The following is a 23,425-nucleotide window of genomic DNA, read 5'->3' on the forward strand; positions in this document are numbered from 1 at the left end:
TTTTATTATGTGTGCATAAAGACATTCTTGTTTATGTTTTCTGTGTTGTATTGTGAGGCTGAGGAGGGATTGATGACATTTTCTTAGCCCTAAGACACAACACTGGATTATTATTTTTTTATTTGCCCTTTTGGCAGTCTGTAACTAGTAGACAGTTCTTTCAACAGTGGTTATAACCACAAAACATAGAGGCCAAATGTGCCACTGCAGTGTAGATGCAGCATTGTTAAAGTCTCAGTCATCCAGGCAACTCGTAAGGTTACTTTGCTGCTTTTGTTTCAACGAAATTTGACAACTATTGCCACTATGTAGGAGCAATTGTGGTTTTTCAATCCTTCCCACAGTTTAGGGGAAACCAAGCCAAATTGTACTAATTTTTCCTCACTGAAATTCACGCTGATTTATCCTCAAGCCTGGATGTTTGTTTAGTTCTCAATAGAAGCCTGTATTTTTTAGTGTCTGTAGAGGTAGGGTTAAGATTCTCTTTGAGAACTGATGGTTCATTAGGCTAGAAAAATACAGATATTAAAAAATTCACAGCTAAACTAGAAAGAATGGCACATTTTTAAAATGTCTGATAGATTTCAGTTCCTAGTTCAGATCCTACGCATTAAGTCAGTACTAGATTGAAAGCAGAGATCTTCAATCCTCCAAAATTAGGTACTCAACAAGAATGTAAAAATTGTTAATCACAAAAAAATGTATGCCCTTCATCCACAGATCAAAATCATGGCCTTCAGATGGTTTGTTCCCCTAGAATTAAATTTCTAAAAGAATTAAAATTTCCTCTTTCATGATCTCTGTGGAGTACGCAAAAAACAGTTTAGCTTACAAACCAATTCTCAGAGACCAGGTTCTGTCCCCTCTAGAACTTTGTTGTCTAGTCCAAGGCAGGCCTACAAACTCCTGTTATTGCTGATGGAAACACAGAAAAATACTCTAGGACTTTTTGGTTTTTTTTATCTTATCCTAATATGTGTCTAAAACAGATGAGGTAAGCTGTTCTTTACTGGTATTCCCATCGACAAGTGGTAGCACAGGTGAACAGTTTAAACTAGCTGCTTTACCATTTCATAGGCAACTTGTGTCTCACCCTCAATGTAAACATGAGACGAACTATAAAACCAGCTTTCAAGAAAGAGACTTTCTTTCAGTGTCTACAAGCACTGCCAACCTCAAGCAGTTGAAAATCAGGTCTCCTGAATGATGAACTTCCTAAAGTGAATGGTCCATTCATTTTTTATTTTTAGGTTTTATGTTTCTGAGTCTGGGGAGGGATTTTAGGGCATTAGAGTGTGGGCTGTGCATGTATTGCCTTTTCTTAACATTTGAAGACAGTTTGTGTCCCAGGAGAGAGAGAACCAGAGGTACAGAAAGGTCTGGGAGTTGGGTTTGTTCAGAAAACCGCAAAGCAGTGCAGGAGTCTTGATAAAGTGGTGAGGGCTTCCTCAGCTCCAAGGTATGGAGCAGCCAGTCTTGTCACTGTGATGGAAGACTGCTGGATAATGACAGAAGGGCTTTTGTTGCTCCTGTTGGTTGTAAACAGAACTTTAAAACCACTTAAAATGCAGTGAAACCTGGAGCTGAATAAACAGAAGTCCAGTATGGAGTAGAAGAGGAAATGGTGGGAAATACAGAATAATGTAAGTGTTTAACTGTCTGAAGGCCAGGCCTTTAAACAAATAATCACTTTACCCCAATTATAAAATCACTGAAAACATTTAGCATCAAAACTCTTCAGCTTTGGAAGATGGTCTCCCACAGGAAGTGCTCATTGCCTAAATTTAGATCAAAGCTGGAACTATTTAGTACAAGACTAGAACACAGTTTCTTGAGCTAAATTCTTCCATCCTCCTGCATCCTTCCCCCTCCTTTTTCCTCCCATATGTAAAAATTAGCCATGTGCTTGTGTTACCTATTTTGCAGGTTTATTTAAAACTTCTCCTCCCTGAGGAATGTTGTATTTTTAAGTAATTAGTCACTGGAGTGTGCAGTTTCTCTGGAAACTGCAGCACAGCAGCAGTGGGATGGCCTCTGCAAGGGAGATCAGTGTGTTGGGAGGCAACAGAGCCATTGCATTTTCTCCTTTTACTTTTGGTGTGACTTTCTGAGCAGGAAATGCTTTGAAGTGCACCACTGTACTAAAAATAGCAGTCTTCTAGGTAGTGTGTTTAAACATACTCTTCTGCAGAGAGCAGCAACTGACAGGAAGCCTTTCTCAAATGGCAGAGAATATTTCCAGCCCTGCTGTACCTTTTTCCCTTCCTTGGTGGGATGATGGTTATCAGGCTTTATTAGGCTGATTGCTGTTCCAGTTACAGCAGCTGCAGGGGACGGAATGAGAGAGGGACCTGCTGGGGACACTCAGTGGGGTTTTTCCTCCAGCACCAACCGTGGTAGGGCTGTTGCTGTCAAGCACCACAAGTTCTCATATGGCTCAGCACTGTTAGAAAGGGAAGAGAGTGTCCCTCAGCAGTACACCTGCCTTCTCCTGCTCTCCCTGACTGTCCACTGCCAGGAACAGCCCTGTTATGAATATGAATGAGGCCAAACTTTCTCCAGAGAAAGAGGTTCTCGTTTATTAAAATAGCTACAAAGAACAGAGTACCTAGGATAAGCCCAAGCAACCACACAGCAAACTAAAACCAAACCAGTGTCCAAAAAGAAGAACAACCAACCCAACCGAACTTCCCCCATTTATAGCCCCCTTTGAGTCCAGGATTGGTGTATTTTGGATCCGCATGATGATTGGTCCATTTCCAGGCTTCTCTTTGGTCTTTAACGCCATTCATTCTGGACCAATCGTTTCTGCAGGGCTTCGAATGATTGGTCAGGTCTTCCGTCCAATCCCTCTTTGACCTCGCCTTGCCCCGCCAGACCACTGTTCCACCAAATCCTGGACTCTTCTCCCAGCACATTCTAATAAGGCCCCCCCCTTCAACATAATACAATTAATATAACATAATTAATACAATATAATTCAACTATACCCTAATTTAACTTAACTTTTACCTATAACAACTCCTGTAGTAATCAGGAGGTGGTCAGATGTGGCAAGGACTGGCTGACAGCTTGGAGGGGAAGGAGAGTGAAAGTACAGGGGAACATTAGAGAAACATCGTGAACAGTGTTAGATGTGGCCTTGCTGAAGTAGCTTGTTCTCTGAGAAATCACCTGGGGGAGCGTGGAATGAAATCCTAATCTCCACAAGTGTACTCTCCTCTTTTTTGTTCAGTAGACCATAAAGACAGCCTGTTTGACAGGGACTTTGCAATGCAGCAGTCTGCACAAATGCTGTTCCAGGAATCATCTCAAGTAGGTACATTTTTGTCCTAAAACTCAGAAACTGCTCTAGTGTTCCTCACATACTTTATCAATTCTGCTGTAGTCATGCTTTATGTGGAAACCAGTATCTTCCCAGTACTAGCATATTTTCTCTACACATGCCACTCATCTTTAAAAAACCTATTTCTGGTTTAATCGTCCAGAATCCATTAAGTTCATGAGGAACATTTGTTTCTTCTTGAAATTCTATCAAAACCTTAGAATGGGGATTCCATTTTCTGAATGTCTTTCAATTAGAGTTCTGCTTTCAAATGTTAGTCATAGAATAGCTTGATAATTTAATAGGATTTCTAGCCAATTTTATGTTTATTGCAGTTACCAGGGAGAAAAATACTGTATTGGTTCCACTTCTAATTTCCTTTTCCCTTCTTTTTATAATCCTTTGATTTATTGCCAGTTTGGAGCAGGGATTTGGTTTCATTTGCCTCTTATGGTCAAATGCTTTGCCCATACTTCTGAGGTAGAAGATGAGCTAAACTTCAAATTTATGCAAATCAGGTGTAGTTTCAAGTTGTGTCCCCACCAAAAGACATCCTGTTGTAAGTCCTTAGAATAGAGGGTCACAGTGCAAGCCATGGGCAATGCCCATGGCAGGAAGGAGATTTCTGGAGGCTTGAGTATCTTATCCAGTCCTTCACAATCCATGGAAACCAGGCTTTGAAACAGCAACTTTTGTAAACCAGACTTCATGTTGAGGTGCAGCTGCCTTTCAGTGCAGCTTGTGTAAGCTTTTAAGTTTAATCTGTATTTCTCTATATGACAGTATAAAATAAGTGCTTTTTCAAATGCAAAAGTATTCCTGAGAATTATTTGTCTTACACTTTTTGGCACTTAGTGCCCAAGTTCTACAGAGATTGTCATAATTATATTACTTAGACATAGTGAAAATACCCACACAAGAACTTACCACTTTATCAGGTGCTTTTTTTTTTTTAATCCCTGACAAATAATTGTTTCACAGGGAGCTTAGGGTGTGCCTTTTATTTACATAAAATTCAATTTAGGCCATTAACAAAATAAATATAGACTATAACTAAAAGAAAAATCCCTTGAATCTAACCAAGTAAATATTTTAATGCTAGTTTCTGCACATATGGTGCCATTTGAGGGTGAGTCTGGAAAAACTTAGGATAACATCATGGGTTGGTGTTAATTCCAAATCTCTTGGAGCTTTTGTAGCAGTTGAGAACCCTTATAAAAATATAAATTTTAAGCATTTAATATTGATTATTAAGCAAAAAAAAAGAGAACGTTATGTATTTGGGTTGTTGTAATACATCTGCTGTATTTGCCCTTTCTTTGCCACTTCTGAGAGGAATTAGAAACATCTTAGGGAGTGCAGTGTTCTGACACATTTGGATCAATGTGTTCTTCACTGGTGTTTTTTAGGTTTGGTTTTGAGGTTGTTTTTTAATATATATATATCTAGTGTTTGAACAAAGAATTGCAGTAGCCAGAATGCTAAAAGAAAAGATGACACAAAATCCCACATAAAACCAACCAAAAAACCCCCCCTGCAACATATATAAAACTTTCCTTTGCTGTTGTCTCAGATCCATGTAATGAAGGCCATATGTCTTAATTCCCCCAAAGAGTACTGAATCATCCTTCTATAATTTATGGTGCTCTGTATCAGTCTCTTCTCCTGGCTCTTGCGGTCTTGTAGCAGATCTCCCATCGCTCAAACTGCGGCTCCTATAAACATCACTCATGGCTGTCTCTTGGAGCACCTTTTTGAATCTGCTTATCACCTGTCCTTGCAGTGATTTAGACTTCATATAGTCACTTCTGATTCCTCTTGGTTCAGCCTTTTCTACTGATGTGCTGGGTCCACCCAGCTGCTTGTAATTGCCTGGAAAGCAGTGAGTTATCAGAGGGGTTTGTCAGGAACAGGTAATCTTGGACCAGCCAACCTGTTTTCCTTCAGCAAGAGGGCAGCAGAATTGTTGGCACAGGGAGAAATAGTGCTTCAAGGTGCTTAGATTTGAGTAAGGCCCTTTTCCTCAGGGTAGAGGTGCATGGTCAAGATGAAACTACTGTGAGTGGTGAGGAAGCTGTTTGGAAATCCTTCCACACACAGTGGTTATTGAAGGTTTCACTGTCAAAATGGAGATGCTGCAGGACTCATGCAGCATCTAGAGCTGCTCAGTGTTTTAGTTAAACACTGATGTGACAATGGAGCTTGGTAAAGCTGAGTGTGGCACTTGGTTCTCTGCAAACACCCTGGAGGACACAATTCAGATTCAGCTGCAATGAAGAGATACAAAGTATTAGAACATTCAGGGTGAATAAATGCTATTTATTATCATTAGTCAAGAATAATGTCTCAGATTTTTTTTTTTAATATGAGGGGAGAAGTGACTAAATAGGAGTTTTTCAGAGCTGTTCTAGGGATCATAGTGATGACAAGATGAGTGAGAGTCAGTAAATGTCATGTAATTAAAAGAATCACATGCTTTTCTGGAATATGCCATCAAAGCATACTATGTGTAGAGGAAATTTTCTGCTTTACCCAGCAGCTATAAGGCTTCATTTTAAGTCCTGCATTGGACACAGCTTCAGCAAAAGTGTGGATCAACTGAAAGCAATCTGTAAGAGCAACAAGAGTAATGAGAGGCCTAGAAAACAGGTTATTTGCTGAAGAAAATTCACAAGTTGAGATCATTTGTTCATTTCAGCTTAAAACACAAAAGGGCACATGTTGTCAAATACAGAAAAAGTTAGAAAAAGAAAGGGTAGCACAGTATGTTCTCCAGATTCAAAATATCATTGGAAGGAAGGGTCTGAATCTCTGTGTGAGAGATTTTGCATTGAGACTGAGAAAAAAATACAAGAGTAGTAAGGATGGCAGAGTGCTGAAACCAATTCTCCAGGGAAACTGTGGATTTTCTGTGTCTGGATGTCTTTAACAAGCAACTGTATGAACTTCCATAGGGAATGGCATACACTGATTTTGCCTGGAGGCTTTAAATTTCTTCCAGTCCTCTGATTCTCTGATTTCCTACCATTTTGCCAATAACACCAGCCTCTAGATCACCCACATAGTGCCTTTTAATGGAGTGAATTCCCTCCTCTTTTGCACCATATACTACAATTTATATGACTAGGACATGATGTAGAAATAATAAAAAATAGCACCATGATTATTTGCAGTCAGTCACCCATAAAAAGCACTTAGCAGTATAACCTTGGGGCATTTTAGCTACCTTTGAATAAAATAGCTGGACTTCCCAGGAGCAGGTTAGATGTGGTGGTGGTAGTTCTGTACAGACTAATGTGCAGTGCTTCCTAGCTAGCCTGTGAGAACCTTGGTAGGTATTTTAAAGCCATCTCAGGTATTTCCACAGTATCCTGTGATCTGTGGCCTAAGTTTGCTCTCAGTAAGAAGTTCATGATGTGGGGAAGGACAAAAAAAAAAAAAAAAAGGCCCAAGAAGAATTGTATTTCAGTTCTGCCTGTTCGTGGTGTTATTTCTCAGTTCCCCATCCTTCACGGGTGGCTGCTCACTGCCTCTCCTCTGTCATTGCACATTTCCTAACAAAGACACTGATTTTGAGTATATATTTGTTATAAATACTGTTATGATAGATTTACTGTTCAAGATGGTAGTAAACTGACACCGGACACCCTGTTCTTAATTATTACCCAAGTTTTACCCTTATCAAGAGTTTAGGATTGGAGAATATAGTTGCAATGATTTCCACATTTCAGTCAGAAAATTATTTTAATTCTGAGAGGTTTTAGACAGAGAAGCTGACAAAAGAGAATATTAGTGAAAATCAGTATATATAAGAAAAGCAAGCAGGTCAGTAATTTCGTTAGTGTAAGGTGAACTTAATTTTTCTCCCATCTTTATTTCATTAATTTTCTACTGAATTTAAATGTAAATTCATATGTAGATGTAGATTTCTCTTGTCATACTCTAGAGAAGTTATTTTCAATGATTTGGGAAGTTGAGAGTATAATAAATTCCCAATCCTATGTATATATCTTGCCAGTTAACCTATGTAGAGTTATTCAGTGTTCAGGTTTTGAATATAATAAAGAAAAGGCATATGGGGAATTGGTGTAGCCATAAAGTAACTTTCTGATTGTATGCTTTTAATCAAGTCATAAAGAGACTTGAAATACAACTGTGTTGAAAGAAATAGCAGTTATACCTACATAAACCCCCATCTTCAGCACTCCTGGCTCTCCTGTTATCCCTGCTGTCAGCACTGATCGCAGAGCGCACAGGGAGGAATCCCCCTGTTGCCCAAGGTATGGAATCATACGTCCCAATGTGGGGCTTTTGAAGGGTGCCAGTGCCACTCTGGGCTCCCCAGAAGCAAGGGAAAAGCCCTGGGAAGCCTGCCCAGTCCCCTTCCAACAGGTTTGTGAGCTTCCTCCACATCAGGCCTGTTGCCAGACACATTGGAGGCCACTCGGGCATGACACTGGGGGCTGCCCGGCTTGGCCAACAGCAGGCGAGCAGCGACCTGTACTGGGGTCTGTGTGTTCTTTCTTGCAGCCAGGCAGTGAGCTGGATAACTTGGAAGAGATTCTGGATGACCTGCAGAACAGCCAGTTACCACAGCTTTTCCCAGATAGCCGCCCAGGCGTGCCAGCGGGCTCGGTGGACAAGCAAGCCATCATCAATGACCTCATGCAGCTCACCAGTGACAGCAGCCCCGGCGCGGCAGTGGCCACCCAGAAACCAGCAATGAGGATTTCACAGAGCAGTGAGTGCCCCCCGCCCTCCGCACGCGTACACCAGGCTGGGGAACCCCCCAGTGCAGGGTCCCGGGTATCCCGGGTCAGCCAGGGAGGAACTGGGCAGCTCCCGGTCCTGGGCGGTGTTGTGTGGTGACAGAGCGCCATCTGCGGTCCTCCCAGCTCCAGGCACACGGGAGCTGTGTCTAGCTCACACACCCTGGAAGTCTGTGCGCCCAGAGACGTTTTCAGGGGTACCCTCAAATCAAACATCCCCTCCTGGGGTGACAGGTGACACTGCTGTTGGGAGGGCTTTGGCACGGAGAGCGCGTGCATCTTTTTGCGATGCAGGTTGTTCCTTCCTGGCAGCTTTTCTAAGCATGAAGAAGAGTCTTCTTCTAAAACCACAAGATTAATAGAAGGACAGAAGATTAAGAATGCCCAACTTTAATTTGAGATTGTGGCTTTTAGTTGAGTCACTTCCAGCTGACGGCTTTCCTTAACCTTATTAATCGGCTTACAAATCAGCATTGAAACATTGGTTTGCCATCATAATATACTGGAAAGCAAGCAAGACAAGTCTTATCAAGTACTAATGTTGAATAAAATAGCATGAAAAAGCACTGCTACATTTTTGGCTCCTGTTGGCTGGATGGCTGCATCTATTTACTTCGTTAGATGTGCTCTGAGTTTTTTTCTTATAAAACATAGAGTTGAGATAATATTTTTAGGCATTCTGATAATAACAAACTAACACTGAGCCACTTTCAGATTCACTCAAATTATTTAGAAATGTTTAGATAAATACTAATATTCTATCAATGAATATTAGTGTGTAAATTCATATTAAGGCCACTTCAGATTCTTAAGTTGTCACTTCTTATCCGTGTTGCTCAGAGAAGGATGCTTGGGTTTAATGTACTTGCTTTTGTGAGTATGGAGGTACTAACAGCAGCACCTCAAAAGTTTAGAAGGCAATCTCTGTGCATGTGAAGTCTTCAGCATATTCTTCCTGAAGTAAGGTCTATTTGTTCCTTCCAGCCTTCTGGCTTTCTAGGGGTAGCCTAGCTTTAAATGTGTTTTTAAAGCTACTGGCACTACAGTAACAGTATGACTGTAAATGAGAGTGGCTTCATGGTTAGCAGCAGTTCTGTAAAAGCAGCATCCTGTTTCCCATCTAAATTAAAACCCTAAAATATTTTCCCCTGACTCAGTCTTGTGTCTGTGCCTGATTCCCCTAGGAACTTGTGCCTTGTGTTCAGTAGAAGAGCACACAGAAAACAGGTCCACAGAAAAAGTGAGGGGCCTCTCATATGCTCACAAAAAAGCAGTGTAGAATGAATGTTAAATCATATGCAATTCCAAAAGAGATTTGGGGTTTTTTATGGGGGTTTTTTTCTGATGAAATAACAAACTTTAATTTTACAGGAATTACATTTATTTTCAACAGACAAATATTTTTGCCTGTTGAAAAATAGAAAGGCTGTTAGGTCTGCCAAAATGCTAGAGTCTGTTACATGGGGGATATGGAGCCTCTTTCAGTCCTATCCTGACAAAGGGTAGAATAAGCAGGAGGTGATGTGATCTAAGCCCCAGCACAGCTCATCAACTGTGTTGTTATTTTCTGCCGCATTTCCAGAATTCCTTTTTGTAATATTAGTTGATGCTGGCAAAGCTGCACATAAAATAACTCATTTATCTATGTGATGTGTCAAACTTCTGGAGCAAACTGTTCTGAAACTGTCACTGAAGTTTAATTTTGCTTCAGTCCTTAGACTTTGTGATACCCCTAATCTTGAGAAAGTAATTTTTGCTTCATAAATAAGTTTTGTTTGCTTAGTTGAACAGGCAGACAAGACAAAACTTAAATCTCATGGTTAGGAGTTAGGCGTATGTGATGTGATTTTCAGTACACACATATAAGCAATTACGGCTGACAGAGAACTTATATTAAAAAAAACACAAGGAGTTCCTGTAGTCTGGTTTTATAAAATAAAAGTCAGAGACCTCTGTTGTGAGATATTTCTGTGCATTTTAACAAACTTGGTAAACCTCATCTAAGTTTTCAGATTCAAAAGTAGCACTACTTCAATCTAAAATAAGAAAGTATTAATTTAACTTCTCGGTAATGTGATGAACACAAAAATGGAGAAGTGCCTCTTCTAGGGGAAGCTATCAGAAAGTATTGCAAATAATATTTTCACAAAAATGTTTAATTTACTTTCATGTATTTCATGGGTATGATTGGAAGTGGAGTCAAAGCTACAAGGTCAGTGTTTGATTCATGTTTGAGAACTAGTTGAGCATAGAGAGGATGCTTTCATGCATTGGAACATTGCCCAAAGACCAGCTGAGCCAGATGCTTGCCAGTCACAGTCTGAAACTCACTTTGCTGAGCAGTCTGCTGTTTTATTTGCAGAGGCTGATTTTAAAAGCACAACCCAGAAGAAAGTAGTTACATAAAGGTGGCAGTAACCATCAAGGATGGTTCTTTTTTTACCAGAATATTATGGTGGCAGAACTCTGATTCTGGGCTGGTTTTTTGTTGTTGCTGAATCACAGAAGTATTTCTTTTAATTAATGACAAAAAATTTAAAACCCAAAAATTTAAGAGGGACATGTTAAAATGGGGCTGTGGGATCCAATATAGAGTCAGTCTGTTCTTAATTTTGAAAACTTCTTCAGGGGCACAGCTTGTGCTGGAAAACTGTCCAAACTGAGATAACTCCTAACAATCTGCCTCAGGATGGCATCTGCATGCAATTACAGTCCTACTAGGTATAAGATTAATTGACAGTAGTATGCACATCACATAGTGGTATATTTTGCTGTAGTGGCTCTTCTGTCAGTTAACTAGCATAATTTAATGTTTTTTTAAATATACATCATATCTGGTTTGTGTTTAGTGTCAGAATGTTCCATTTTGAAATTTATATTTAAATGTCAAGAAGGGATGTTTCTCAGACAGATATGGAGTGAGTAAATTATGCAACATTAAATAGCTGAGCCCAAGAGCTTTAATTGTGTCTAGGTTCTTTTTTTTTTTTTTTTTAACCTAGTGAAGTTTCCATTCTTTTAACTTTGCTTTTTTTTTTTTTTGTTTGCTTCTCCTGTCTAGCTTTTAATAACCCACGAGCAGGGCAGCTGGGCAGGTTATTACCAAACCAGAATTTACCACTTGACATAACACTGCAGAACCCAACAGGTGCAGGAACTTTCCCACCCATAAGAACGAGTAGCCCCTACTCAGTGATACCTCAGCCGGGACTGATGGGCAGGAATGAAGGGATGATAGGAAGTCAAGGAACTCTGGGCAACAGCAGCGCAGGTAAGATGATTTTCCTTTTTTTTTTTTTTTCAAATACACTTGAGTAACAGGCTATAGCATGTGCAGCTTAACATTGGGGTTAATACCAGTGCAGATTATTAGTCTCCATGAAGTCTGTTTTGTGGGATGTTATGAATTGTCATATTTATTTTTAATTTCTCTGTCTGCATATTTTTAGTCCTGCCTTTTATGCACTGCTTTTTACCTACCTGTAGAGATGAGTCTTTCAAAACAAAATCATGGGCAATACTGTTGCCCTTATGATGTTGGCTTTGCCCTCAATTATTCTTTACTTAGTAGGCTTAGCTCCTTTTTGAGAACCATCAAATGTTGCAATTAACAACATGGTCACCTAATAAGGAACAAACATATAGCCTGTTTGACAAGAAAAGTCTGGTTGATGGATTTATTTCAACTAGTGCATAATCTGAGATTGTGCAAGTGTGCAACAACCACTGTAAGACCTCTGAGTAAATAAATGGGCATTGTAAATCCTCTCAGCTGGCTATTTGGTGTCAAATTTGTGTATTTAGTTGGCATCAGTATTAAAAGAGACATGCAGCCAAAGGCTGAAGTATTTTATTTAAGCAGTTTAGAGATCAACTTGCATTCTTTCAAGTGTCCTCTTACTTTCATGTTCTGTATACATGTTAGAGGATTTTATTTATCTTATGTATACAAGTTAGAGAATATTATTGTATCCCTGCCTTGCTCTAGCACAGCACATCTTTCATCTGATAGAATATGTACACAAATGGACTGAACCTGAGGATGTAACACTAAAGTAAATTTTGTACAGCAGCTGAAACTCTTCAGAGGGTTTTTCTCTGGTTATATGCCACCAAATATTTGAACTGATAAGTAATAATTGTTTGTGTGGCTTTTAGTATTCATTTAGGGATTTTGCATAATGCAACTGAAAAAACCAATCTGAACCACTAGTCCAACCTGAAATCAGTGTTTTATCTACTCTCTTGACTGGTATAAAATTGAAATGTATAACTGTGACTGCCATCTTTGGGCCTTGGGGATTTTTGTGTTTGGTTTTGCTTGAGGCTTTTTAACTACTGTCGGAGTGTAGTATTCTATATATTCCAAGTGTAAATAAAACGTATCAGTTGTTTACAGTAGATGTGGGAGGACTTCCCCTCTAATAACGGTAATGAACTTCAGCATCTCTCGGAAAGTTCCTGTGAGTAATTTCCCTGCAGTGTACATTCGTCTGAGATTATCTGGGTGAGCCTTGAAGCTCTGAAAGCTCTGGGTTCCAAGTGAAAGAAGTCACCAAAAGATGTTTGCAGAACACAAATTGATACTCAATCCTTCTAATTTGTAAGTGTGTTTAGTGTTAGCACGTTGTTACTCAAGTCCCCATTCTCACTTAGCGCTTGGAAAGTAAAGCACTGACACCCATCAGCAAACGTGATTCATTTCCTGAGGAAGGAAGTTCAGGCTATCCACACACCCTCAGCACCTGTCGCAGACCACATGTGGGAACACTTACCCCAAGCAGCATTTCAGAAATGATAAAAGAGTCTTCCTCTTGTAAGATGTATCACAGTCTCCAGTCCCTCAACTAAGCAGTGTAAGGCATCATTCTGCAGCTTTGCACATCTGGATGGGCAATTGTGGTGGTACAGAGTGCTTTGAGTGAAAGTGCTGCATTGGTATTGCTGAAAATGCAGCTCCTCAGGCAGCAGTGGTGTTAAGGCTGTTCTGATCATGTGCTGGTGCCTGAGTGTGTTTGGCTTTTGCACAGGAATGATTGGTGGCAATGCCCCTCGGCCTGCCATGGCCTCTGGAGACTGGGGCAGCCAGGCCCCCGCGGTGAGGGTGAGCTGCGCGCCCACGGCCGGCGCCATGAACCGGCCCGTGCAAGCAGGCATGATCCGCAACCCCACGGCCAGCATCCCCCTGAGACCCAGCAGCCAGCCTGGCCCAAGGCAGATGCTTCCATCTCAGGTCATGAATATGGGTAAGTCACGCCTGGAGCTGTTCCTTTTGGCGCACACTGGATTGTTAAAGATGAAGCAAGAGAAAAAAAAGAAAGAAATCCTCAGTTCATGTATAGATTCGATAAGAGCTGTATTTCACAGCGAAATTTTCCTGTGGATCTGGGAAAGAAGGTGTCTAAAATGCTGAATTTTAACAAATTTTGAGATGGACAGTTCCTGCTACTCTGTAGCTCCACAGTTGTGTGGCCAAAGAAAGAGGACATGAAGTTGCTTTGGTTCACTAAAGACTGTGGAGTTTTTTTAGACTAAATGCTGTGGAATGATAATTGTTCCTGGACACTTCTAAAGCAAATGCATTATAATACTGACTCTATGTACAGTCTTTTTCTTATGCTTGTCTTACTCATTTTTGCATCTATGATGTTGTATTTGCTATTTTATAATTTTGAACCACTTTCTGCATACTCATATTTTCTCAAGATTTAAAAGCAAATTTTAACAAAGGAATAATATTGCTTTTAAGTGTAATATTGCTGAAGTCTTAATGCTTTAGTTTGGTTTTACCGTAACACAGGTAACTCAGTTGAAAGAATTAACATGCAAATAGCTTCTCTTCAGAAAAGTTATATGGTTATTTTTTCTTGATTAGGGCCATCTGAATTGGAAATGAACATAGGAGGACCTCAGTATAGCCAACAGCAGGCACCTCCAAATCAGACTGCGCCGTGGCCAGACAGCATCTTGCCTATAGAGCAGGCAACTTTTGGTAATCAGAACAGGTGAGTCTTGGTGTCACATCAGAACACAGATTTTGCAGGCCTATAATTTACACACCTCGTGGAAACAAAGTTCTGCATAGAACATTCACCAAATGTACATCACTTCAATTGTTGTATTATTTTGTGCTTATGAAATCTATGTGTGTTCCAGTAATATTTATAAATACTCTCTTTGCGGTGTAATGTGCTGAATGAATTGAAAGTTCTGTATCACAGTGAATGCTGCCAGCGCTTGAGTTATAGTTGCACCATTTTTCACCTCTGGAGCGTTAACGTGAGCATGATTCTGTCTGATTTTGCTGTTCTTGTTGTTAACAATTACACTTAACACTAAATGTGGAAGAGTGCCAGTAGTACTAGCCATGACTGTGTAGTCATAATATCTGTCACTTCCTGCAGCAGGGTAGCATTTTAAGTGATGTAGGACATGGTTAATTATGTTTTGTTTGGGTTCTTTTAATTGACCTAAATTCTGTAAAAGAGGAGGAAGGAAAGATGAAGTAAAAGGAAGGCTACCTCTTCCCTGAAGTTAGCTCCTCCTCAGGTAATCAGAAGTGCAGTTTGGTCACAAGTCATTAACTCATATGTAATATATTCATAACTTCATTCATCATCAAGACTTTAAATGATGGCACAACTGTTATAAGCAGCTTACACTCCTTAAAAAAGAGCCCTGTGTTCTCCAAAAGGTCTGCAGCTTACTTTAGAGAGACTGTGTATATGTGGAATGTCTAAGGAAGGCAAAATGGACTAGCAAGTGAAAATGTTTAAATATTTTCAATTGTGTAAGTAGTAAATTGAGGGATCACTGAAAAGAAAATTAGGTGGATACATTTGGGAAAAAAGTATGTTTGAAAAAAAAATGTTTATCTTCTGACTACATTCTCTTAGTTTTCATTAGGATGCCCAAAAATATTATCCATAAATATATGTGGCATTTTCTTTGTTATATTCCATGTTTTTCAAGATGTTTCCTGATGTTTCCCTCAGTTAGCATATCCATATGCAAAATGCAGTGTTTGTATAACTGAATTATTCACTTTAAAAACTACACATTAAAAGAAAATACAGGGTCATGTCTGGGCAGCAAGCCAGGCAGTTAATTCTTCCATTTTTTTACCTTTGCATTTGTCATAATTTCCTTATAGCTGAATAATTTCCTTATTTCCTTATAGTTAATATCCTTATAGCTGGAAGATGGAAAAAATTCCCATTGCATTGCATCTGAAAGTAACAATATTTTGATCATTTACACCCCAGCCAGAGACTATTCATTGTTTGATGCTGCCATTTCTTGCTTTATTAATCCCCAAGACTGCTATTTTTGTAATCTGATGGTTGCCATGTATTAAATGAGTAAAAATAATTCTTAAATTCAAAATTAAAATTTTCATTGGGGTATATAAAAGAAATGGAGAAATTGTAAGTAATTGCCATTTCTTAATATGGAGAATTTGACAAATGTTTTACATGTGTGTTCACACTCATTTGCAATTTCAAAGAGGTTTTTTTGCTAGCCTCATCAACTGTTTTTCCGTATAATAGAACCCTTCTTAGAAGTTAGCTTTAGCGTTTGTAAGCAATTCGAATCAAAGGAATTATTTTTGCTCTTTCCTTTTTGCTGATTTATAATTTCATCTATGAGAGTTAGAAAAATTTCTATATGTATGAGTTTGATGAATACTTTGCAATGTTTTTAAGGTGTGTCATATATCCTTCCTAATTTTTTTTAACTGTCTGGGATCCAATTAAAAAGAATATATTTTTATTAGTTTTCCTGCCTGCCACACTGAGTTCATTCCGTGTGCAGCCTGACGATGCAGCTCTCCTGCTTGGCTTTGACATAGAGATTAGACTTCCATGGCAACCATATATCTCATTGTGGAAACTAAATACACAAACATGTTTCTTTGTTTTTTCTAAACAGACGTGTAAAAAGGGTTCACATACAGTGCTTTTCCTCCCTCCATGGGTGACAGCTTTTGTTGTCTCTGAGTAATTATCTGGGATGTGATTCTTCCACGATGTGCATATTGTAGCTGCCCTTGGCTGCAGAATGCTCTGCTCTTTTTGTTTTCTGTTGCAGTTTTGTGCTAGCGTGTGTGAAGCAGGGCATGTGTGTGAACTGCAGAACAAAAACATGTCATTTAGCTGCAGATAAGGTGTTATTTCAGATTTAGTTTGTTTCTCAGGAAGTTTTGTCCTTTGGGTTTATAACAAACCTTTATTCTCCCTTTGTAACTGCAAGTGTGCTTCGCATACAAATTCAGGGGTGAGGTAAGCAGGATTTATAGAGTCATCACATGCTGCCTGACAGTACCCAAGTTCTTGCTGATGCCCTTCCAAGGGCCATAACCAAGTGTATAAACTGATACCCAAGTGTGCATTTGGGGTAAGCTGATGCAGTGTTTTGCTGCAAGTAAAAAGGGGAATGTCCTTTTCTCCATGCTCCCTCATGCTTCTGCCCAGCTCTTTCAGATGTTCAGTTTTTGAGAGCTCACATAATCCATGGACCCGTCTGTGACCCCTTTGGCTTGTTTAGCGTGACAGAAAACCAGCTAAGGGGAGAGTCTATAGAAATGAGTACTACTTGTGGTAGTATACTTGATCTGACATGAGACATTCAAAGTTAGAACTAGTTTTAAAAATAGTTACAACTAGTTTTAAAAATTTTAGAAGCTATTTATCCTTCTGTCTTCAGTGACTATATTCTATACTGACTTCTCAGTTCCTCTGTTGACCCTGTAATACACAGTCAGCACTTGGGCTACCTTTATTGGGCTTTCCTGCTTGTCAGGTATACCACACTTGTAGGGTCTTTACAGGCATTAGTCATTTAGTTACTTCTTTGGGTAGCATAACTTCCACCCAGAATAACTTTCTTACCAAAACTGGCAGCAATTAAAATAATTTCTGTCTCTACTTGATAGTTCACTTTGAGTACTAATCCTCTGATATTATTTCATGTTTTCCAGCAGCTGTTTACCAACCCTGTGTTCATGTTTTCACAGGCAACCGTTCGGCAGCTCACCAGATGATCTCTTGTGTAATCATCCTTCATCAGAGTCACCAAGTGATGAGGGTGCTCTCCTGGATCAGCTTTACATGGCATTAAGGAATTTTGATGGTTTAGAAGAAATCGACAGGGCTCTAGGAATACCAGAACTAGTGAGCCAGGTATACTGGACATGGTATTTTGCATGTATTAGATATTGCTTTTATAAAATATGTTGTCAAGGTGGAGTTGAAAAAGTGGAAAACACTTCTTGCAAGCTAGGATAGTGGTCTATTTAATGGCTCAGTGTCACCTGAAAACTTGCCCTCAGCCCCTGGTTTAGTCTTCCTTCCTCTCCCCTGCCACCCTCACCTAGATCTCCCTCTCTGACCTGCTTTATGCAACTAAACTGACCAAAACTAAAAAATGGTGGTCAGAGGAACAGCTGTAGGGAGACAAAAGGTAAGATCATGGCCAGCAACAGAAAGAGGAAAATAAGAGCATGAAGACCTAGGAGCCAAGGAGCAGGATCAAGAGTTTAGTGTGATGGGGACAACAAGCTTTTGGATTAGCAAACCCGAGATGTGTAAATTCACCCATGGTTTTTTCCTTAGTTGATTAATGTGTGTTAAGGGATGAGATTTATCTGAGGCAGCTGGTTCCATTGCAAGCACTTAAACTGTAATTGTTTTTCAAATTTCGAGCATGCTTGCTACACTTCGTTCTATGCTTTTCCATCCATTCTTCCCCACAGTCATTTTTGTTGACTTCCACATGATTCTTGCCTGTTTCAGTCTAATATGGTGCAAAAAAAAAAAAAGTGGTAAGAGTGGAAATATTTTGAGTAAAAGTTAGTTCCTGACATTTCTGGCATCAGAAATTTATTTCCAATATGTCTGTACAATGCCTGTTATATGTCTGTACAATGGCTTAATATTCTCAGAGGAACCTGCAATACCCATTTCATTCCCCAGCACTCATCAGCACCCTGAGCATAGCTGTGAACTAGCTCTGCATTTTAGATATGAAATAGGACCAATGAAATTCTGCTTTGAACATGAGAAAGCTATCTCCAAGCCTATTTGGTACAACACAGAAGTCAGTGAGGTGTAGAGCTGGAGATAGAATTTATTGGTGAACTTCAATTTTGCACTATGAAACTTTCATGCAATATTATATAGGTTTTGGAATGCCACCACCAAAAAATATGAATAATGGTTTATTTCAAGCTAAGCAGTAAATATGTTTCTATTTAATTAATAATTCAGTGGAAACAGTTAAAGGATCTTGCAGATAAGAAGACTGCTTCATTTTAAAACATGTTTTTTAAAATAGCCTTCGAACATTTTACAGCAGCTTAAAGACTTTCTTTCATGAGGGCTCTGAAATTTAGATTAACTTCATTTTCAAGGTCAGAGTGGAATAAGCTATAAAATTATTCTGGCTAGAGCAAATATTAGGGGAGTATCTAGAATTGAATTCAGAATTGTGTTAGTTTATTTATGCTAATGGATAATCAGTTAGTGCAAAAGTGCCCTGAAAGAATTAGGCACTCTGTTCACATTAGCTTCTGTAATAGTTTCAGGCATCTTTATTTGAAGTCATTATTTTGTTTAAAGATACTGATAAAAATCTACTTATTCATTTGTAATACCTTTGAATTTATCTCAGATTCAATGGCAAAAATATGGTAGCATCACTTCATTTATAGATTTTGATGTAGCATTTGTCATTTCAGGTTTTTATTCATTAGAAGAGTAATGCAGTGTCTGTGTAAAGAACACAAGAAAGATTATGGGGTTTTATTTAAAGAAAAAACCAGCATAACAAAGGAAAAGAGAGACGAGGAATTTATCTCCATGAATATATTTTGATACTCAAATATGCAATTCTGCTTATTTTCAAGTTTTATATTGAGGCAAAGAAAGCTAATGTAATTTTCTGTTTCAAAACATTCCCACCCCTAGAAGGTTGTTTTCGCAGGCTGTCTGTATTAGTCCCGTATAATCCTCTGGAAAGCCGTGTCCCACCAACTGTTCCTGTTGTTGGTGTATTTCTGCAGAGCCAAGCTGTCGACCCCGAGACGTTCCCGAGCCAGGAGTCCAGCATGCTGCTGGAGCAGAAGGCTCCAGTGTTCTCACAGCAGTACGCGGCGCAGGCGCAGATGGCGCAGGGCAGCTACACGCCCATGCAGGAGCCGGGCTTCCACGGCATGGGGCAGCGCCCGGGATACACCGCCCTGCGCATGCAGCCCCGGCCCGGCCTGCGCCCCGCCGGCATCGTGCAGAACCAGCCCAACCAGCTGCGCCTCCAGCTGCAGCACCGGCTCCAGGCACAGCAGGTATGGCCCCTTCCATGCCCTGCTCTCTCTCCTGGGTGGCACGTACGGTCAGCTTGCTCCAAATAGAGCGGGTCTTGCTTCATTCTACTTCTAAGCTAAAATCTAACAGGAGCCACAATGAGTTTTGACAAGATAGTGCCTTAAGCATTCTCTTTTTTGATCTTCTTTTTTGGCACCTTCACATTGTTCTTTGTATAATACAATACAAGAATTTTTTATTTAAGTCTAGATTTTAAATCTAGTATTTAAGTCTAGGTCTCACGAAGTCTTTGACCAAGGTTACATTGGTGCTTTTTGTTATATGTGTCTTTTTCTATTTGCTGTATCTTGACTCTTCTGCCAATCTAACTGCTTTTATTGCTGCCTATTACCTACATCCTATATCCTTTTTTTTCACTTGGCCAGCTTCTGAGAATTAAGTTCTTGTTTCTTATTTTGTTTTTAAAGACATAGGTTTGTAGTACTATCAGTGAGATATCAATGCTTATGGTATTTAAGGAGGAAAGATCATTTCTGCCTTCAGTCATCAGGGTAAGGTCTAATTTGGAGTACACCTCAACAGCCCAATCCCAAAGTGAAAAAGAACAGGAGCTATGAAGGGAGCATGTTTGGTATAAGCAGCACAGTGCCTGTGTTGTTATTTTTATGCTGTATTATCTCTTTAAGAAGCAGCATTCTGCGAATGGGAGTAGGATTTGAGGAGGAAAATTAGTCACTGCTTGGATATGTAGAATTAGGTCTACAGACCAGCTGATCAGGGAAGTATATCTGTATGACTTTGTGTGTAAAACTTCTTGTTTTCCCTTTCCTTCTAAAAACCTCTGGGTTTTGGTGTTGGGGTGGTTTGGTTTTGTTTCTCTGTAGAATCGGCAGCCACTGATAAATCAGATCAGCAGCGTCTCCAATATGAATCTGTCTTTGAGAACTGGAGTGCCAACACAGGTGAGAAAAATAATACCTTTTAAAAAAGAAAGTCGCTTCCTTTTTTGCTTTCTTGACCCAATATAATGCAATAGTTATGCTATGTGGCAAGTACAATTTCAATACAAATATTGCAGTCTGTGTGATAGGGTGTATTTTGCTGTTTCATTTCTGAGAGTCATTCCCATTTTTACATGGGATGGATGATTGTTTAATAAAGATTTGCTATAACTGCATTTTTAACCATACTTCTCATTTCCTAAAGATGAGTGTTTTTAATGAGCTGCTCCATTTGCAAATACAAGTCACTGCAAATACAGATCCCTGCAGCCTTAAACACTGGTATTATTCCAGTGACTCTTGCAGTGTTGGAAGTCTTTCCCAACAGAAGCATTAGCAAGTTTATTCTCTCCTGCTGTGTATTTCTGTTAGTTGTGTGATATGGGGGGGAAAAAAGCTGGAATCTTTGAGATTGCTCTAGTGGAGATGCCTCTGCTGGCTGGGTTGCCTTGGAAGGGTTGTTGATGGATGGGTGGTGGTGGTTTCCCCCAGGGCCCCATCAACGCGCAGATGCTGGCGCAGAGGCAGCGGGAGATCCTCTTGAGCATGACCCCCAGCATGGTGGCCACTGGCGGCATCCCGGCAACCATGAGCAACCCGCGCATCCCGCAGGCAAACGCACAGCAGTTCCCATTTCCTCCAAACTACGGTACTGGTTCCACTTCCCCTCAGTGAATTTTGTCAGTCCTTACTCCCCCGTGTTCCCCCCAGTGCTGGGTCTGAGCCCCCACTCCACAGGCTCTTGCCTGGCTCCCTGGGAACAGTGGAAAACATGGCAGTTTGGAGCCCTTGGAGGTTTTGCTTTCCTAGCTCTCCAAGTTACCAGTTACTCTCCAAGCACTGCTCTTTCTTTGAGCAGCAGCAGCAGAAGTGCAGTGTGTGTGTTTGTTTATATATAGATATATGCAGATAAATACATGTACACACACGCAAACACATATATGTGTGTATGTATTTGCTTGATGGACTCTGAATTTTGAGTGAACTAAACAAAAACCTCTTCAGTTTAAGTAATACAAATCAGTTTTAGATAAGGCATTCCATTAGTTTAGATACCATTTAGTTTAGATAAGGCATTCCATTTCCTACCCCTAACCCAATGTGTAATATAATTAATACAGTTTCCTTTCTTTGTTTTACAAAGCCACAAACCACTTTTTTTCTGGGCTGTTACCTCCATACAGTTATTGTTATACAGTTTCTTTATTTATACCTACTGTATAAGTTATGTTATAATTATATTAAATAATATGTCATGTGAAAGTTCTGCTCATATAACAAATTATGTCCATCCAACTCTAAATTTGGTATCTACTCTTACCAGATGATAAAATTAAGACTTGTTAAAGACACATTTGCAGGCATGAACTCTTGGTTTGTTTTAACTCTGAATGTACAGTGGGTAAATTTCTCATTTTCTTCTTCAGGTATTAGTCAGCAGCCTGATCCAGGCTTCACAGGGGCCACCACTCCTCAGAGTCCACTGATGTCACCAAGGCTGGCTCACACTCAAAGCCCCATGATTCAGCAGTCTCAGGCTAATCCTGCCTATCAGTCCTCTACGGAGATGAATGGGTGGGCACAAGGGAATATGGGTGGTAACAGGTAAATCCAGAAGAAAACCGAAATGAGCACACAGAGTAATGGGGTCATTTATGGTCTACACTTATCTATGGGCTCGTTTTATGTAACTGTGTGTGTGTTTGTTGCAAACTATCTATCCTAAAAGAGGTTTCTTTTCAATTTGGCTTGACAAATGGGTTTAAATTCTGTCTTCATACAAGGGAAAGTGAGTGAATAGCTAAAAGACCTGCATCCACACAATGCATTGCTTTGTCGTAACTGATCAAACACTGTGTGCCCTTAAGAAGCACCTGTGCTGCACAGTGAGCTCCAGCCCCTAACGTTTGTGTGGGTGCATTTCTTCTGCATATGATTTTCATCCCACACTGCTTTCTACATGGCTGGATCAGCTAAATCAGAGCCTATGCATTCTGCTGCTCTGGAATTGCAGTGAGTGGATTATCATCTCCCACTTTAAATGCTGGAGTGTAACCAGATTCAGCCCATTAGTCCTTGCACATGCTGGGGGTCAGCATATAGCTGTCATTCCCTGACAGCATTGTAGCAATACCTCACGCATGGAGTCACCTTTTCAGCTGAGGCCCCTTCCCCAGTGGGTGTAGCTCTAATAATCAGTCTGTCCAAACCAAATGGGTTGGATGTTGAACACTATTAGTAGGCAGCAATGAGCTTCCAGATGGCAGCGATCTGAGCTTTTCCTTGGAATATGGGAGGAGCTGTCAGGTACAGCCTGTATCAGTTGGCACTGGGGTGCACACAGCTGTCTCTAGCACTGTGCTTTTGTCATCCTGAAGTTCTCAGGCTTACTGTCCTAGCACAGCAACAAATCTTTTTCCTGCTAGATGACAAAGATTCAATAAACCCAAAACACCAGTATTTTAGCGATGAGGCTAATCCAAGTAAAGTTCCCGCTAAAGCAGCTGATTTATCTCTTCTCCTCATCCTTGTCCATGCCTCATCCTCACGGTCTTCCTGAAGCATCTGCAGGAGGCATAGCTGCCACTGTCATGGCTTCTGCCAAAAATGGCAGCAGGGGCAGCTCCATAAGTCCAATGGTTGACTTTGCTAAACTGCAGCTCTACAGCAGAGACATGTCAAATGTGCTTACACAAGCCACTGAGTATTCACAATGATCTGTAGTGTACTGTTTCAGCCGTCCAGATAACAACTTAAAAATGGGGTGAGGTGGCCTGAAAAGACATGGAATTGGAAGGAGGAGAATGGTGGGATTTTCTGGGTTTGGTCCTGTGCCCAGAATGCCATTGCACTGCACCAGGTCTCATAGAGTGCACAGCAATAGCCTAACAGGGTACCCAAGTGCAAGACTGAGTGTTAACCCTGAAAGATTTCCTCAGCTGTGCAAGCAGTGCTTCACAGGGAAGGGAAAGTCAGCCACTGATACTGAGACACAGCAGCCCTTCCAGT

General features: G+C 40.2%; 1 protein-coding gene across 1 annotated transcript in view; it reads left to right on the plus strand.

The window, feature by feature from the left end:
• NCOA2 (nuclear receptor coactivator 2) overlaps positions 1 to 23,425 on the plus strand; it is a 178,756-nt gene that overhangs the window by 141,965 nt on the left and 13,366 nt on the right. Inside the window, exons 12-20 of the mRNA XM_005423029.2 lie at positions 7,856 to 8,066; positions 11,156 to 11,365; positions 13,125 to 13,340; positions 13,970 to 14,099; positions 17,111 to 17,276; positions 19,157 to 19,435; positions 20,300 to 20,377; positions 20,909 to 21,065; positions 21,844 to 22,021. Coding sequence (XP_005423086.1) covers positions 7,856 to 8,066; positions 11,156 to 11,365; positions 13,125 to 13,340; positions 13,970 to 14,099; positions 17,111 to 17,276; positions 19,157 to 19,435; positions 20,300 to 20,377; positions 20,909 to 21,065; positions 21,844 to 22,021 — 1,625 coding nt within the window. The remainder of the gene's footprint in view (positions 1 to 7,855; positions 8,067 to 11,155; positions 11,366 to 13,124; positions 13,341 to 13,969; positions 14,100 to 17,110; positions 17,277 to 19,156; positions 19,436 to 20,299; positions 20,378 to 20,908; positions 21,066 to 21,843; positions 22,022 to 23,425) is intronic.

Source organism: Geospiza fortis, unplaced genomic scaffold, assembly GCF_000277835.1.
Source record: "Geospiza fortis unplaced genomic scaffold, GeoFor_1.0 scaffold121, whole genome shotgun sequence".
Classification (NCBI taxonomy): domain Eukaryota; kingdom Metazoa; phylum Chordata; class Aves; order Passeriformes; family Thraupidae; genus Geospiza; species Geospiza fortis.